Raw genomic sequence first — 17500 nt, 5'->3', positions numbered from 1 at the left:
ACAGGCTCTGGATTAGCATTTCATTTGCATTAGTGAAAAAAAAATATTATATTCATAATTATCTCCATATACTCTAAAAATATCTCATTAATAGTTGTATGCTGCCACAGGCGAAAAGGGAAAGGAAGGGAGAGTACACACACATACTCTACACACACTCGCTCCAAGCGATATGAAAGATCTCCAAACACTCTGGGGGTCGTTTCTAGAAAAGTTAGCAACGACGTTGCTCAACCACCATGGTACGACGCAACTTGCGACCAAACAACAACATTGTTACACCTGTTTCCAGAATGCATCGTACCTGTGTCGCAATTCGCTACCTCCGACGTTCGAACAATGTAGTTCCAAACAACGTTGTTGATGATGCAGCGAAAGATATCATTGGTGGAAACAGTGGCAACGTGTAATACCCCACCCCTTGAAAATTCTCTGCCACAGCCTATGTTGACATTTTTCTCATTTAAACCGAGTGATTAATGCTGGCATTGTCATTATCATCTGCAAAAATCTAAACCTATTAATTGCAAGTATATAAAACATTTTACTGAAGCCGACCAATATGTGCTATTATTTGTGTTAAATATCTATGTTGGAAAAAATATATAGCCTGGACAAATGTCTGGGTATCCCATAGATTATTAACTGTCCCGTGGCTTAACGGCAGCGCGTCGGTGCACTGCGCGCTCGGCCGGAGTTCGCATCCTATCTCTTCTTTTCATCTCTGAGTAAGAGTAGGCCTACGAGACAATAGGTTTTGGCCATACATATTTATGTATATAATTACTCTACATCGAGAGACCATAGGTACAATATATCAGTCAAAAACAACTGAATCTACGTGTCACACCAGTTCACCTGCAGGTAGCGAGAAGCAAGAGGAAAATCTCACATCAGAAAATCGAACCTACAACGTTGGGATAATAAGTCATCTGCTTTAGCCACTACACCATTTAACACTGCTGTTGTTAGGGACTGTGAAGATTATAATACTAAAATAAAGGCAATACTTTAATTAACATAAATAGCAAGAATGAGCCAAGTAGGGGAGCAGTGTCTTAATCAAAATTAAGCTACAGGATAGATCAATCATTGAGTCACGAGATAAACATCCACTTCGCAAATTTTGGTTAGGCGGTTGTGATTTTTGGTTAGGCGCTCCAGACACCAACAGGAACTACCAAGGAACGACACAAGTGCGACTGCCTAGGGGCAGTAGTTCAAACGACCAAACTTTGCGTCCTTGTTTGCGATTGAGAGTTCGAACTACCTTTTCTAGAAACACCAAATCCAAGAACGATGGAGCGTACTACCAAGGTTGCTACGCAAGTTAGCAAACGATGCTTTCTAGAAACGACCCCCTGGTCAGGGGACCTGACATGAAACTAAACTTTTGGTGTTTATTGTTGGATTGTGTGTGTAGTGTATGTGCTTGTTAACAATTAGTGTGTGTGTGTGTGTGTGTGTGTGTGTGTGGGTGTGTGTCTGTCTGTGTGTATGTAAATGACCTATGAGGGGATTTGGGTTGATTACTAAGAAAGATCATGTGATGTGCAGGGTTGTGCACAATTCGAATTGCAATTCTGCTTCCTCAATTGAAATGCAAGTGAAATTCAAGAATTGAATTGGAATTTAAGAGCCAGTTTCAATTCAATTCTGGAATTTTGCACAAGCCTGGTGATGTGGGTGTTGTTGGTCTGAAAGTACTGTATGTGGTGCATATCCTTGATTTCCTTCAAAATAATTTGTGCAGATACTTTTTCACCTCACCACCTTCAGTGGTGTGAACAGGTGTGTGTGTGTGTGTGTGTGTGTGTGTGTGTGTCAGGGAACTTGGATGGGGTGTTGTTCACATCTCTGAATGTGATGTGGATAGCGTTAATGATGGGCATACAGTATGTTATGTGTGTGTGTGTGTTGAACTTACTCTGAGGGAACTTGGGCGGGTTGTCGTTGACGTCGGTAAGGGTGATGTTGATGGTGGTGGACCCTGAGAGGCCTCCCACTTGTCCTGCCATGTCTTTGGCCTGGATCACCACTGCATAGTGCTCCCGCGCCTCACGGTCCATGCTCGCCAACGCTGTACGAATGATACCTGCAGGCACACACACGCACGCACGCACGCACACAGAGACACACAGACATAGGGACTTAGGGGCAGCAGTGGCCTACTGGTTAGCGCTTCGGACTTGTAACCGGAGGGTTGCCTGTTCGAACCCTGACCAGTAGCCCCTCACTGCTCCCCGAGCGCTGCTATTGTTGCAGGCAGCTCACTGCGCCGGAATTAGTATTTGCCTCACCTCACTGTGTGTTCACTGTGTGCTCAGTGTGTTTCACTAATTCATGGATTGGGATAAATGCAGAGACCAAATTTCCCTCACGGGATCAAAAGAGTATACTTATACTTATACTTATACATACATATGCATATTAGGTGGGGTGAGGTCTCATAAAAGAAAAGACAGAACAGTCTTACAAGAACCTGGCTTTATATAGAGCCCTTGGCCGGGATCATAACTATAAAACCATCCTTGGTGATTTGCTATGGAGTCTTTTACAGGTTCCTTGGTTGTCACCTTCATAACTGGTTTTATGTCTTAGCAGTTATATTTAGTGACAAACATTTTTTTTGCCAACAGACACTTCTTTTTGACCAGACCAAGTTATGTGACCAAGTTAAGTTAAGACCAACTTATATCTTATATTAAGGTAAGTTAATATATGTAAGCAGCCATTTCCATACAAACAAGTGTTTGCAAGCGAACAATTGTGCTTTAGGGATGTTTCTGGGTGTATATGTTATACTGTGACAGAGACATGGTGATTCATAAAACGAAATTATTAGTTAACTACTCAACACTGTTTATATCTCTCACACACACACACACACACACACACACACACACACACACACACACACACATACACACACACATTCCAGCTTCTGGGCCCGTATCAAGGGCTTTGTGAAGAATATTCACATCATTTGACAGTTTTTATAAAACTCATGGAACATAAAATAGCCTTTTCCTCTTCTCTCATCTAAACTCCATCTTGGATCTCGCCGTCTTTCATCGTCAGGGTTAGCCTTGGTTTACACACACACACACACACACACACACACACACACACACACACACAGAAAAACACAGACACACACAAATACACACACACACACACACACACACACACACACAGACACATACACACACACACAGACAGATAAACCATCCATTTTCCATATTTCATTATGTTTCAAATGCCTTTACAACCTTGGACGTGGAATGGATACAGCCTTTGGTGGCACCCATTCAATCACATTTATAACTTGCACACACACACACACACACACTAACTTTCAAGAACACTCTTATTCTATTCCGTTATATCACTGACCAACACACACACACAGGCGAGAAGATGATACCCACTCTTTAGCACCAGCCGGTATTCTTGGGTAAGGTGGAATGAGGACCCATACCTTAGAGAGCTTCCTTCACACACAATGTCACACATCATACACCCACCGTTTCACACTTCCATGCGTACTTAACCCTATAGCCCTTTAACTGTCGCTGGTTAATGTACCCACACATTAATTATTGGTTAACCGGAGGGAAACAGTTGTTGCACATTGTCTTAAACATGACTCTATATTAAGGACCGCTATGTCCAGCATTATCAACCTCCACTTATTCGCCTCATTCACATGCTTAAATTATGTTAAAATGACTTCCTTATAGAGTCTATAGTGAAGTCTTCCAAATGGCTGTGTGTAGTGTGTAGTGGTCCACATTTTATGTAGATGCAGTAATTATGCTAATATAGGAAGAATGTGCTACGTTTCCTCAGGCTTCAGAGCTACTGAAACACCCAGTTCATCATAATGCCAAACAGTCCCACTCGATTACGCATTCGCACAGTAGCGTTTGCTGGACAGCAACCCAAGCCTCACGTGCGGTCCGGCACTCCATCACTGATATCGATGCCTGGGAGATGAAGAGTGTGTTAGAGCGGCCACTGGTTCACACATATGGGAGCCAAATAATTTTTTTTTACTGGTGGTAAGCTGAAGCTCTTGGCTCTTAGGAACTCATAATGGAATGCAATGGCAGGCTCAGTGGAGGCAGCCAGGGAGGGAGGAGATCATTAAAAAACACTCACTCACAGCTGTGTTCTCAATCTACATCAATAGCCTGGAGCTCCGAAATACTCTACTCGAAATACTCTACTGCATCTCGATCCAAATCTCTCTCTTTCTCTTTCTCTCTCTCTCTCTCTCTCTCTCTCTCTATCCAAATCTCTCTCTCTCTCTGTCCAAATCTTTCTCTTTCTTTGTCTGTCTCTCTCTCTCTGTCTCTCTCTCTCTCTTTATCTAAATCTCTCTTTCTCTCTCTCTCTCTCTATGCAAATCTCTCTCCCTCTCTCTCTCTCTCTCTCTCTCTCTCTCTCCCTGTCTCTCTCTCTCCTAATATTTTTCCTTGAGGCAATCTTCACTAGCTACTGGTGAACTTTTATTGCTGTGAACTCGAGAACCTCTCTGGCAGTGGCGGCGGTCTGCCCAAAATGTCACAGCGCGCGCTCCGTGTCTACGAGTCGGACAAAAGCCACTGATGGATCACGACAAGGAGGCTATGCTCCCCGAGTCCTTAATGTGTGTGTCAAATCCAAATCCGTAGCACAGATAGCACAAAGGTCCCGTGCTGATGGAAACGGTCAGATGAAACGACCCACGGGCGTTTTTTTCTCCTTTTTCTCTAGAAAGCAGCCCATATGTCGGCAGGACTCTACCCAGAGTGGTCCGAGTTCATCATCTGCTGAAGCAAAACACTTCTGGTCTGCGGCTATGTGGGTTGGGCCGCAAACTGAACTGAGGGGGACTGGGAGGGGGTGGTTGTGGGGAGAGAGAGAAAGAGAGAGAGAGAGAGAGAGAGAGAGAGAGAGAGAGAGAGAGAGAAACAGAGAAAGAGAGGTAGAAACCGAGAGGGGGGCAGAGAGAGGGAAAAAGAGAGAAATAGAGTAAGGTAGAGAGATAGAGAGAAACAGGAAGAAGGAGAGCAGAAGAAAGAGAAACACACAGAGAGAGGAAGGGAGAGAGAGAGGAAGGGAGAGAGAGAGGGAGAGAGAAACAGAAAGAGAGAGGCAGGGAGAGAGGGAGAGATAGAGAAACAGAAAGAGAGAGGCAGGGAGAAAGAGGGAGAGGGAGAGAGAGAGAAACAGAAAGAGAGAGAGAGAGGGATGGAGACCTGCCATGACTGAGAGTCAGAACAACAAAGGGAGCTCCACCGCCGCCTCGTCTCCGTCTCGTCTGCGCCGCATGTCTCATGGAGACGAGTCGGGAGAAGACAGGCGTTAAAGATTGGGTGTCCAGAGAGCGTCGGTGGGAGATAAGGCCGTGACCGGGGGGGGGATGGAATGCCTGCAGCGACGGATTAGGCTCACGTACGGCTTCTCCACTCACTGGGCATGAGAGGCCATGGGATAGGGAGCATCACTAGCAGGACAAGACAATAAGCGTGCGCACACACACACACACACACACACACACACACACACACACACACACACACACACAAACACACACACACACACACACACTGCAGCAACGCAGTATAAAATAAACCCTTGGTCTCTCTCTCTCTCTCTGTCAAATTCATCTTTTGCCATCCCACTACCTGTCTCACATAGATAGATCAAAAGCAGACAGACAGACAGATTTACTGGCAGACAGGCACACACTCGCCCATCTAGTGTTGGTGCATAAACAGCACACTGCCTGCATAACCTTCTTATAACTTTAGTATGTCAGACAGACATACAGAGGGACAGACAGAGAGACAGAGTCACACTCAAACACACACACACACACGCACACACACACACACACGCACACACACACACACACACACACACACACACACACACACACACACACACACACACACACACACAGACAAACACACACACACACAGACAAACACACACATACACACACACACACAGACAAACACACACACACAGACAAACACAGACACACACACACATACAAACACACACACACACACACACACACACACACACACACACACACACACATGAATAATCATCAGCCAGTGAGAAAACTTTGAATCCCATCCCAGGCACTGGACTCCCAGCTTTGGCTAATCAGAATTTCCCCTGCATTTGAAGGAGCTCATTATTGAAGTGGTCCCTCAGCAGACCCGACACACACACACACACACACACACACACACACACACGCGCACACACGCACACACACACACACACACACACAAACGCGCGCCCAGCGGCAGTGATGAGGTGACACGAGTCTGTCGGAGATGATTCTAATCAACATTGTTTGTCAGACTTTAAAGGGCGAATGAAATTCATTACTCTCCTCTGATTATGAATCAAAGGAGGAGGCTTCTTTCCACAATCTCCATAATTCTTAGTTACGCCTCATAATGAAGAGTCACAGGAAGTTCTCTGCAAAGTGAGAAGGAAGTGTATGTGTAGGTGTGTGTGTGTGTGTGTGTGTGTGTGTTTGCACCTGCAGTGTGGGTTAAAAGGGGATTCATGTGTATGCAATGCCTGCTTGTGTATATGCGTGTGTGTGTGTGTGTGTGTGTGTGTGTGTGTGTGTGTGTGTGTGTGTGTGTGTGTGTGTGTGTGTGTGTGTGTGAACAGGGATATGTTTGTAGCAGAGAAAGAAGCAGAGCAGAGAAAGAAAGGTTTAGACAGTGAGCTAGACAAGCCTATTACTGTAACTATCCACTCATCTGAGGACAAACACCACTGTGTCACAGATACTGAGATAGACATAGATGGATAGATCGATACATAGATAGATAGATAGATAGATAGATAGATAGATACAGGTAGATAGAATGATAGACATACAGACAGGCAGACAGACAGACATACAAACATGAAGCAGAGAGCAGCTGTGCATTTCGATACCCCCCCACACACACACATATCAGGGTCTACAGGTCACCGAGTGCCAACCAATCTTCCACTACAGCAAAGTGTCTGTGTCTGAGAGAGAGTGAGAGAAAGTAATGAGTTTTAAAACAAAAATGCTATTATTATTCTGCTTGCATATTAACAGCTAGCTGCTATGCTAACATAGCAGTTCTGAATTTCTAAGAAGGTGAGCACATGTGACACATGAGAGAGATACTGCTGAGGATGACACCAACCTGTGTTAGTGTCATGGGTTTGACACCCATGTTAAGTACTGTAAGCGGAGTCTTGTTCCGCCCTGAAGGGACCCATTTCCCGATAATGACCGGTGTTCTAAACATTATCCCGCTTATTACACGGCTACTTGCCAAAACAAAACAATAAACTCCCCACAATATGACTCTTTAGCCCACATAGCCTAGGCTATAGCCTATTTGTTACCGTTTCATCCTGGCTTTTGGTGAGAAACAAATAGTTTGCAAGAGCACACGGTGAACTTGAATCAAACATTCTTTAGAACACAGCTGATCAACCGTCTGCTTTCACTTTTGAAGGAAGTTCCAGTCCTTGCACAGTAGGCCTAATATGAAAGACGTGACTTAGAAGCACAAAGCCCATTTTCCTTGACAGCGGTCTGTTATACTTAGCAACGGTCTGTTATTGAGAATTAGCAGACCACCGAACGTTGGGAAGGCCCATTCAAGTGAATGGAGCATTCTGCAGAACTCTGAAGAGCCGTGTAATAATGAAATGTGTTTGACACCAACCTGTGTTAGTGTAATGTGTTTGACACCAACCTGTGTTAGTGTAATGTGTTTGACACCAACCTGTTTTAGTGTAGTGTGTTTGAAACCAACCTGTGTTAGTGTTTGTGTGGGTGAGTTTGAATATCTCTGACCTCTGTAAACGTACAGTAACTCTGAAATAGAACATACGTAGTGCTGCCGTCCTGGTCACAGTGAGGCTGAATGGACACAGAGCTTGCCTGCCTGAAGTTTACCTCAGTGAAGAAGGGAGAAGATGCCTACTCCTACTCCATAAGCTTGGGCTGCCACCTCATAAAGCAACACAGTATGATTATTTCACCTTAACATACCGGCTTCAAACTCATTTTCATGCTACACTGACTCACAATGTGGTCTCTGACATTGGCAAAGTGTGGCCGAAAATCCCTGGCATTTCACTATGTAACATTAGCAGGGGCGATGCTAGATAATTTGGGCCCTATGACAGACCATATTCTGGGCACCCCTATAATATATATATAGCCCCTAACTGAACAGGTGGTCAATCAGAGATTTCAAACAAACAAGGGAACAACATGTCACAATGCAACACGCTGTTTTCCCTTGATGAAAGTGAATCCAAGAGTTTTCCCACATCTCAACTTTGGCCAAAGTTTTCAGAAATAATCGTTTTCAGAGATAAAACCTCATTGAAATAATATGCATTTTCCATATGGGGTCTTAGAAGCCCAAGCCTTTGCATGGAATCATTGCCTCAATATCAACAAATCAGGATGTAGGCTATGAATCTGATTGAATTAAAGTATTGGCCATCCCCAAAATGCACCAGAATACAGGAAATCACATCATACAAATTAAAAAAATTCTGGGGAAGGCCCCCCAAACCCCCCTTCCCACATATGTGACAATTAGTGTGGGACCCTTCCAGTGATGCCAGTGATGTGTTACTAAGTAACGCGTTAGTCTATTTTGACCACTTTTTTCGGTAACAAGTAATGTAACGCGCTACTATTTACAAACCAGTAATCAGATTAAAGTCACTTATCTAAGTCACTGTGCGTTACTATTTTTGTCATTTTCCTTAGTAAAAAGATATATTCTTTGCTTTTTTTTCTTGTCTCGGGAATTAACGTCATGTAGGCTATGCCAACCTTTTCAGCATGAGGACAACTCATGTGTAAAACCACGCAGCGACACAAATGTAAACAATGGAGGGAGGAGAAAGATGCATATTTTATCTATACAGTCATTATTTTGAGTTTGTGTCAGCTAAACATGACAACATTAAGGTACATTGTACATTCTGTGCTGGCGACAAAGTGCTGTCTAGCTAGACATCCCAAGTCTCCCGAAGTTTTGGTAGTCTCCCACATATTGATATCCTGACGCCCGCAAATTACATAAAATCTCCCGGAACCTAGAGCGAACAAGAGCACGCAAGCCAAATCTTCAAATCGCGTGTGCATCTGAGTTTAACACGGACACAACGGAGAGGGAGAGAGAGAGGAGTGGTGTGTGTGTGCCTGCAAGCTCATCCAAGACAGAGAGCATCGTCTGTTTTGCTAAATCAACCAATCAGTTTTCAGTGTAGGTGGGCTTAGCTTATATCTCTTTTCTCCCGAACTTAATTAATCAGTTCAGTTAGTGTATCTAGGAACAGGAGCGTCATGGCAGAATCAGTGCCCCTCAAAAAGGAACATTTAAGACCCATTTCACATCAGACTACAAAAAGTGTACCCAATTGTCTCATAAGAGTAAAACATAATGATAGTCTTGCACACTGCAGTGTGTAACAGTGACTTTGCATTGCTCACTGCGGTTTAAATGATTGCAAAAGACTTGTTGAGGTGAGTTTAACAAGTGTAATTTCATTTGCATATTACTCAGGCCTATACTAGATGGCTAGTTTCCAAGGCTACATGAAAAGGCCAAACTACCAAAATCTACATATTTTACTATCACAATTTCTATCAATAGGCCTTCCTTATTTGGTTTACTGACTAGACATTATTGAACAAACATCTGAATTTCAGTATCTAAGTAGGTTAGGTTGGGATGTCTGCTATACATTTTTGGCATTACTGTTAAAATGCACTTCCAGTATAGTGAGTATTGGCAAAACCGGTTATCATTTTATGTTGAGGCGGTGGGGGTGTTGTCGGCAGCTGCTGAAAGTAACTAATAAAGTAACTTGTAATCTAACTTAGTTACTTTTAAAATCAAGTAATCAGTAAAGTAACTAAGTTACTTTTTAAAGGAGTAATCAGTAATCAGTAATCAGATTACTTTTTCAAGGTAACTGTGGCAACACTACTTGATACAACTGGGCCCAGGGGTCCAAAAGTTCATAATCCGTCCATGGACGTGATAGACGTCATCGTAAAGCCCGATTTGATTGGTCCGCACAGCTCTGGTGCAAGCATAGTTGCTCCATAACGGAGCAATGCCAGTCCGAACTTCCCGACCTCAAATGTTGTGGGCGGCCGCGGGACTAAGTTCTGCTGGCACCCAGGCTAAAACAGGTACCCAGTTAATTCAAAATTGGCAGAAAGGTCAGTTACTTTAAAGGAAACTGAGGACCACCCAATGACTTTCACTATCGTTTAGTGTGCACTCTGACTGCAATACCAATGAACCCGGGTCTTTGCTGTTGCGGTCAGAGTGCAGGTTTAGAACATTGTCTGTATAAAGAACTGGACAAAGTTCTACAATTACAGTCAATGGTTTAGAACTCTGCAGACCCAGGTAATGCTGGGTGGCGTCGCACCTTATACTGGGTCTAGAAACAAACAGACTCACTCAACAGACCCACTGCAGTAGTGCTCCGTGCAACACTGTCTGTCTTGGTTATTACATAGAAGGACAAATATGAACTGTCCTCAACAGGATGGGTTTAAAAGCAACACAATGACCCCCCCCCCTGCCCACACACACACACACACACACACACAATGGCCACAATGCCCTCATTACCACTTACTGAAACCGTGCAAATAGACGCTGCACTACTTACGATGGATCTCACATCTCTATACTTAAGATTGTGCAGGCTGATGGAAGTTCAGCTAGTTTAATTAATTACATCACAGTGGGCTTGTAATCACCGATACTTTCGCTTGGCTTTAGGCGCAGTGGCATCGTCTGGAGCGTGGAGTGTGCGTGGGCGTCTTGGCCCCGCTGAGAGCCGAGATGATGATGAGAGTCTGGAACATTCAGCGAGAGTGTGTCAGCGACCGCTTCCCCGAGCAGCCATTGAGGAGAGAGCGGTGAGTGGCCCAGCCTTGGCTACTGACTGAGGGCTTCATTCCCTCCCGGAGCCATTGTGATGCGACCTGACAGCCAGGCATAATACATTTATGAAGCCTTATGGCGCTGGGTAGAGGAGGGATGATCCGCCTTCCAAAACCTCAACATCCCCCCAACATCTAACCCCTCTCCTCTCTCATTGGACTGGACTCTCTGGGGCTTTTAGCTTAGACTGTCTCCGGTCTGGATGCTGACTGTCTGGGAAAGCTCCAACCCCCACCCCCCACACACACACATACACAGACACATATACACAGGCATGCATGCATGCATGCACGCACGCACGCACGCACGCACGCACGCACGCACTCCAACTCTCGTTTATGCTAAGATCTCTTATCGAAGGCAGCTCTCTCATTTTTCTGAGTTTAGTCCTCATCTCACAGCCCTCCCCTCAGGAATTCTGTCAATTATGAGTTTCTCCTCTCCACCCTTCTCTTCCTCTCTCTATCTTCCTCTGCTTCTCTCTCTCTCTCTCTCTCTCTCTCTCTCTCTCTCTTTCAGTGTCTTCATGCCACACTTCACTGGTTTCCCATACACAAACACAAAATCAAATTCAAAACTGAGTCAAGCTGTTTTTTAAATTAAATGTATGCATCTACTGTCTACTCAGTAATAATAAGGCCAGAGCCTCACTCAAAGTTATAAACACTTCTCCCACTAACACACACACACACACACACACACACACACACACACACACACACACTCTCACACTCTCACACATACTGTGTCTCTGATTCACAGTAAAATGAGCTTCATAGTTATGCAGCATGTTGTGCTGTCGAAGCATTTCTGAAATCTCATGAACTCAAAAGAAAACTCAAAAAGAAAGTTCATATTTGTGTGTGTGTGTGTGTGTCTGTGTGGTGTGTGTGTGTGTGTGTGTGTGTGTGTACAGTTGTGGTAGTAGCCCTGACAGGCAGCATTATTTCTGTGGTGCGGATGAAAAGCGACCTTGGAGCCGAGCCACCCTCTCCATTAAAACTGAAGAGATAGCTGCACTCCACCTCTCCCCAACAGGTCCGATTCCCTGCCTCTCTCTCTCTCTCTCGCTCTCTCCCTTCTTCTCTCTTCCTCTTTCTCTCTATCTTCCTCCACTTCTTCTCTATGTTTCTTCTTCTCTCTCTCTCTTCCTCCCTTCCTCTCTCTTCCTCCCTTCTCTCTTCCTCTTTCTCTCTATCTTCCTCCACTTTCTCCTCTATGTTTCTTCTTCTCTCTCTTTCCTTCTTTCTTTCTGTCTCTTCCTCACTGCCCCCCCTCTCTCTCCCTCTCCTCTATCTCTCATCTCTTATTCTGTTAGATGTGAGGTAGCATCTTTCTCTCTCTCTCACACACACACACACACACACACACACACACAATCTCACACACACTCTCTCTCTCCCTTGCCTCTGCTCCAGTCTCTTCCGTCCCATTCTGTCAAGCATGACTGAGTCCCCCTTATTTGTCCCCCCGATCTCTCTCTTTCTCCCTCACTCTCTTTTTCTCCCTCTCTCTCCATTTCTCTCTCTGTCTCCCTCTCTCTTTCTCCTCCCTCTCTCTCACTCCTTTTCCTCACTCCATCCCCTCCATCACTGCGCTCTTTCTGTGTTGTCTACTATTCTCTCAGAGATAACGGGTGTGTCTGACACTGTGCCATGTACTGTGTGGAGAAGAAAGCAGCAGTGTGTGTGTATATGTGTGTGTGTGTGTGTGTGTGTGTGTGTGTGTGTGTGTGTGTGTGTGTGGTGTGTGGTGAGTGTGTGAGTGTGTGTGTTGTATCTGTTTTGTGTATGTGTTTGGAAGTATGTTTGTACACATGTGTGTATGTGACTGTATGTGACAGTATGGTGTCAGTATGGTGGTGACAGCCTATATGTGTGTGTGTGTGTGTGTGTGTGTGTGTGTGTATGTCTGTGTCTGGTTGAGGTTATATTAGAGTGAATATAACCTACACACACACACACACACACACACACACACACACACACACACAGAAAAAAGACAGGAAATGAAGAGATAGGGGACAGGGAAGATGTGAGTGAGTATGTGTGTGTGTGTGTGTGTGTGTGTGTGTGTGTGTGTGTGTGTGTGTGTGTGTGTGTGTGTGTGCAAGTCTGTGTATTGTGTGTGTGTGTGTGTGTGTGTGTGTGTGTGAGAGTAAGTCTGTGTTTTGTGTGTGTGTGTGTGTGTGTGTGTGTGTGTGTGGGGGGGGGGGGGGGGGTGTGTGTGTTTGTGTGTGTGTGTGTGTGTGTGTGTGTGTGTGTGTGTGTGTGTGTGTAGGTATATCTGTTGTTCCTTTGTGAGGTGAGAGATATTTAATCAAAGCTCTGTTCCTGAGATCAGAGATGTCTCCCTGCTCTGCTCTGGGTTTGACATGGTGCAGTGAGGCAGGCTGTTTTATGTCTCTATCACTCCCACGGGGAGCGTGACATTCACAACACACCGATACACAGAGACAAACGTACACACACTGGTACACTCACATACACTCATAGACAAACACTCCTGTAGTCCTGCACATCAGTCAGCACTACAGTTTCCAGAATTTTCCACTAACTGTTTTTCCGAAGCTCTTTTCCATTGTGTGTGTACAGTGTGTGTGTGTGTGTGTGTGTGTGTGTGTGTGTGTGTGTCCGCACGTGTGTGCGCGCGCGTGTGTGTGTGTGTGTGTGTGTGTGTGTGTGTGTGTGTGAGAGAGAGTGTGTGTGTGTGTGTGTGTGAGAGAGAGAGAGTGTGTGTGTGTGTGTGGGTGGGTGTTTGTCTGTGTGTGTGTGTGTGTGTGTGTGTGTGTGTGTGTGTGTGTTAGTGTGTGTGTGTGTGTGTGTGAGAGTGTGTGAGAGTGTGAGCCTGTGAGTAAGTATCATCTGTATCATCACCGTTCTGTCAACATTTGCAGGTTGCGTGTGTGTGTGTGTGTGTGTGTGTGTGTGTGTGTGTGTGTGTGTGGTGTGTGGTGTGTGTGTGTGTGTGTGTGTGTGTGTGTGTGTGTGTGTGTGTGTGTGTGTGTGTGTGTGTGTGTGTGTGCGTGTGTGTCCATTGACCAAGGGGTCAATCGGTTAGCCTCTGCCTCTCCTCGCTCGGTTATACGACTCTTTTACGGTGCCGGTGTCACTGCCACACCGCCGACTCTCCCAGAGGAGCTGCAGAAAAGGATTATGGGAGATAACGGCTGCTCCGCTCGCCTGATGCACCCCTGGGGGGCCTGTCGGTGCGTTATTGGGGGCAAAGGGGGCAAAGCATCACTGCCTCCAAAGGAGATAGATGCCCTGACTCGGGTGGGAGTGAGGGGGTGAGGGGGCATCTTCAGCTCCATGTCTCCCTTATCAGCCCCAGGGTCAACCGCTGACCACATGAGAAAGGTAATGATACCATTATTTCACATTAAGAGGTGGGGTGGACAACGCTTGGCTTTTAGATGGAGCCATCATTTCTGGTCCGATCCATAACCTGACAGCCTCCACTGGTTTCATCCCATATGTCTGTGTTATTCTTTAAGGCTTGTGCGTCACACAGATGTATGGTGTAGTATGGTATAGTAAGAGCTTATTGGGCAGTGCAGCGGTTTGTGACTAGGTGCAGTATACCAAACACACAGCGATTGCCAATGAAACTGATTGTGCAGTGAATGGGGGGTGAGATTCTCAAACCTACAGTATGACTGAGTCTCAAATATAACCAGCTCAAGACTGTGTGTTTGTGTTTGTGTGTGTGTGTGTGTGTGTGTGTGTGTGTGTGTGTGTGTGTGTGTGTGTGTGTGTGTGTGCGTGTGTGCGTGTGTGCGTGTGTGTTTGTTTGTGTGTGTCTGTGTGTGTCTGTGTGTGTGTGTGTGTGTGTGGGTCTGTGTGTGCACGCACATGTTTGTATCAATTCCACATTCTCATTCAATGCAGCATCAATCACAAATAACAGTGCATGACTAATAATTCAGTGCAATTAATTACTGCACATTCGCCCCATCTGTTCTCTGCCTCTTAAGTGGTCTAAAGCCTTTAAAGCAGGCTTTTAATGGCCTGTTATGCGTGCCAGGTGCTATTTCCAGGCAGGTTTGGGCACATTTCTGTTCCTGTAGCTCATGCTTCCTCGTTCTCGGGGCCCACTCTCTCTGCCTGCCTGCCTGCCTGCCTGCCTGAGTGTCTGTCTCGCTTTCATCTGATCGTAACAGGAAGTGTTTAATCTTCGCTGTGATGTGTGTCGACTCGAGCTGCTCAGCCTAAAGCCTCTAAAAGTCCCAGATCAGCAGAGAAATTAGCCAGACTAATGACATGCGCGTGTGTGGAGGGAGTGTGTGTGTGAGTGTGTGTGTGTGTGTGTGTGTGTGTGTGTGTGTATGTGTTTGTAAGAAGTTGGTGAGTGTGGATGTAAGTACGCCTTTGTGCGTGAATGTGCGGATATTAGGAAGTGATTAAATGTGTGTGTGTGTGTGTGTGTGTGTGTGTATTGATATCCTGTGTGTCTGAGCCTAAGGCCTCAGACACTCATCTCACTCTCTGGTCATAATCACTGTGTTGTTCTCCACTGTTACTTGCAACTACTTCTGTCCAAACTCAGACTCTCTGACAGACTCTAATAATCAAATTATCCACAATCTTTCTGAAAGCCTAAAACCGCTGCTGTGTCCAATGTGAAAACAGCAGTCATGACTCCAGTTCTCACTGATGGGCATAACAGCACCTGGAATTGGTTTTGTGTTGCCCATTCTGTCTTGTGAAGAATCTTTTGTTAGTTTTCATTCTGAGACTATGTGAAACTGCATGTCCGTAAATCTGTTATAAATGTGCAAAAGGACAGTGTAGCTTCACGAATGTGTGTTTCTTTGTCTTGGAGAATGAAGAGATGTAATGACCAGCAAAATCTTTCATAGTCAAGCCATGTCCATTCAACAAATATGTGATTAAGAGGAGACAGACTCGGGGTGTCCATTTAGCTGCTAACACCACCTCCCCATTGATTTAATGGCCGTCACTTGTTTCTCCTCTAATCCCCGTCACCTCTTTGTGTTGACTGCCACCTGCTCTGATAAGGATTTCAGGAGCAATTATGAGCGAGACGGGTCTATGCGGACACAGCTAGTTGCCCTGATAAAAATCTCCCCCTGTGCAGATGACCGCGGTGGTCGACTTTGCATGGCTTTGGAAAGGACGCGTCCATTAGCTTCATGCCGGTGACGTTGAGCCTGCGAGGCCAGATAAGACCTCAGGTGACACGTGACGTTACAAAGGAATCTTTCCTCAAAACATTTTCACAACAACGTTGGTCAAAGCAGTCATGCAATGTAAAATCTGATATTTGACCAAGTTGAACGTGAAGTCATGTGAAATTTGATCATATACCCTTGCTGTTTTATTCTGCAACATAATCTGTATGCATACATACAGTTAAATAGTGACTGACGTGAACGACTTAACAATCCTTAAAGGAGTACCGTCACACCAGTGTGACGGGAATGTTGGGAAACATTCTAAAGAATATCTGGGTTCATTGAATTCAACATAGAATTTAAGAACCTTCAATTGTTGCAGAACGGAATCTTATGTTAGAATGTTCAAAAACCTACCCCTTTAAGGGTTAAGGATATTGTCTATCCCACTATAAGGGATGCTATCTAGCGGGGCCCTGATGACCCACCAGTCAGAAGTCCCCTGGCCTCAAATTCAAGCCTGCCAATCAGCCTGTATGGAAGCTTCTACCTCACATCCATGGCTGTCACTCAGGCCATATAAAAAGCTTCTCTGCCTCATATTTAATACTGTCCTTCAGTCAGTGAGTGCAAAGCCTCCTGCTGCATATTTGCTGCTGTCACTCACACTGTGGGGAGACATCCTGAATCATATTTACTATTGTGGCATTGGATGTGGCCATATTGCGTCCTGGCAGCTCACTGGAGTCTATTTGTGCCATATATCACTGCTTGGTTGCAGTTCCTATTGTGATGGGTTCATTAGTATGGCAATTAACATTTACATTTGCATTTATTCATTCAGCAGACGCTTTCATCCAAAGCAACTTACAAAATAAGGAATAACATTCAAGCTGAATGCAAAGGAGACTTTAAGTGACAAATTACTACACCAATAAATACTACTATACAGAAGAGACCTTAATTTATTCATTTCACCAAAGTCAATGTGAAGTTTAATTCAGCTTCTGAATTCTTCTTTGTGTCATGGCCGTATTACCACCTAGAAACAGTGCTTTCCCATACACAAGCACCAAATCAAATTCAAAACTGAGTCAAGCTGTTTTTTAAATTAAAGGGACACCAGGCAAGCCTGATGCTTTTTCTCTATGAAACTCCCCCTCGCTCGGTCTGAAGCTCTTTTCCTTTCATCAAGGGTTTTCGTTGCTTCTTCGCCGGCTCTGCCATTACACACACGTTTGCAACAATCTCTAGCGTTTCGTTAGCCTGCCTCTGTGCTGTAAACTGATCCTGCTTCGGTCGGCGGGTAGGATACACCGAACTTGAAAGTGGGATATTCTTCCTACAGACAGTAGGG

At 45.0% G+C, this 17500-nt stretch overlaps 1 protein-coding gene across 5 annotated transcripts in view; it reads right to left on the bottom strand.

Moving 5' to 3' along the window:
• Nucleotides 1–17500, bottom strand: part of LOC143130944 (cadherin-18-like) — a 123092-nt gene that overhangs the window by 53583 nt on the left and 52009 nt on the right. For all 5 annotated transcript variants that reach the window (XM_076290252.1, XM_076290250.1, XM_076290249.1 and 2 more), the window contains exon 5: nucleotides 1928–2095. In XM_076290252.1, coding sequence (XP_076146367.1) covers nucleotides 1928–2095 — 168 coding nt within the window. The remainder of the gene's footprint in view (nucleotides 1–1927; nucleotides 2096–17500) is intronic.

Source organism: Alosa pseudoharengus, unplaced genomic scaffold (assembly GCF_046254945.1).
Source record: "Alosa pseudoharengus isolate Yale_2024_CS ecotype anadromous, Long Island Sound unplaced genomic scaffold, YU_APseudo_1.1 YU_APseudo_1.1_scf_18, whole genome shotgun sequence".
NCBI classification, from domain to species: domain Eukaryota; kingdom Metazoa; phylum Chordata; class Actinopteri; order Clupeiformes; family Clupeidae; genus Alosa; species Alosa pseudoharengus.
The sequence above is the reverse complement of the archived record's forward strand: the minus strand, read 5'-3'. Positions and strand labels throughout refer to the sequence as shown.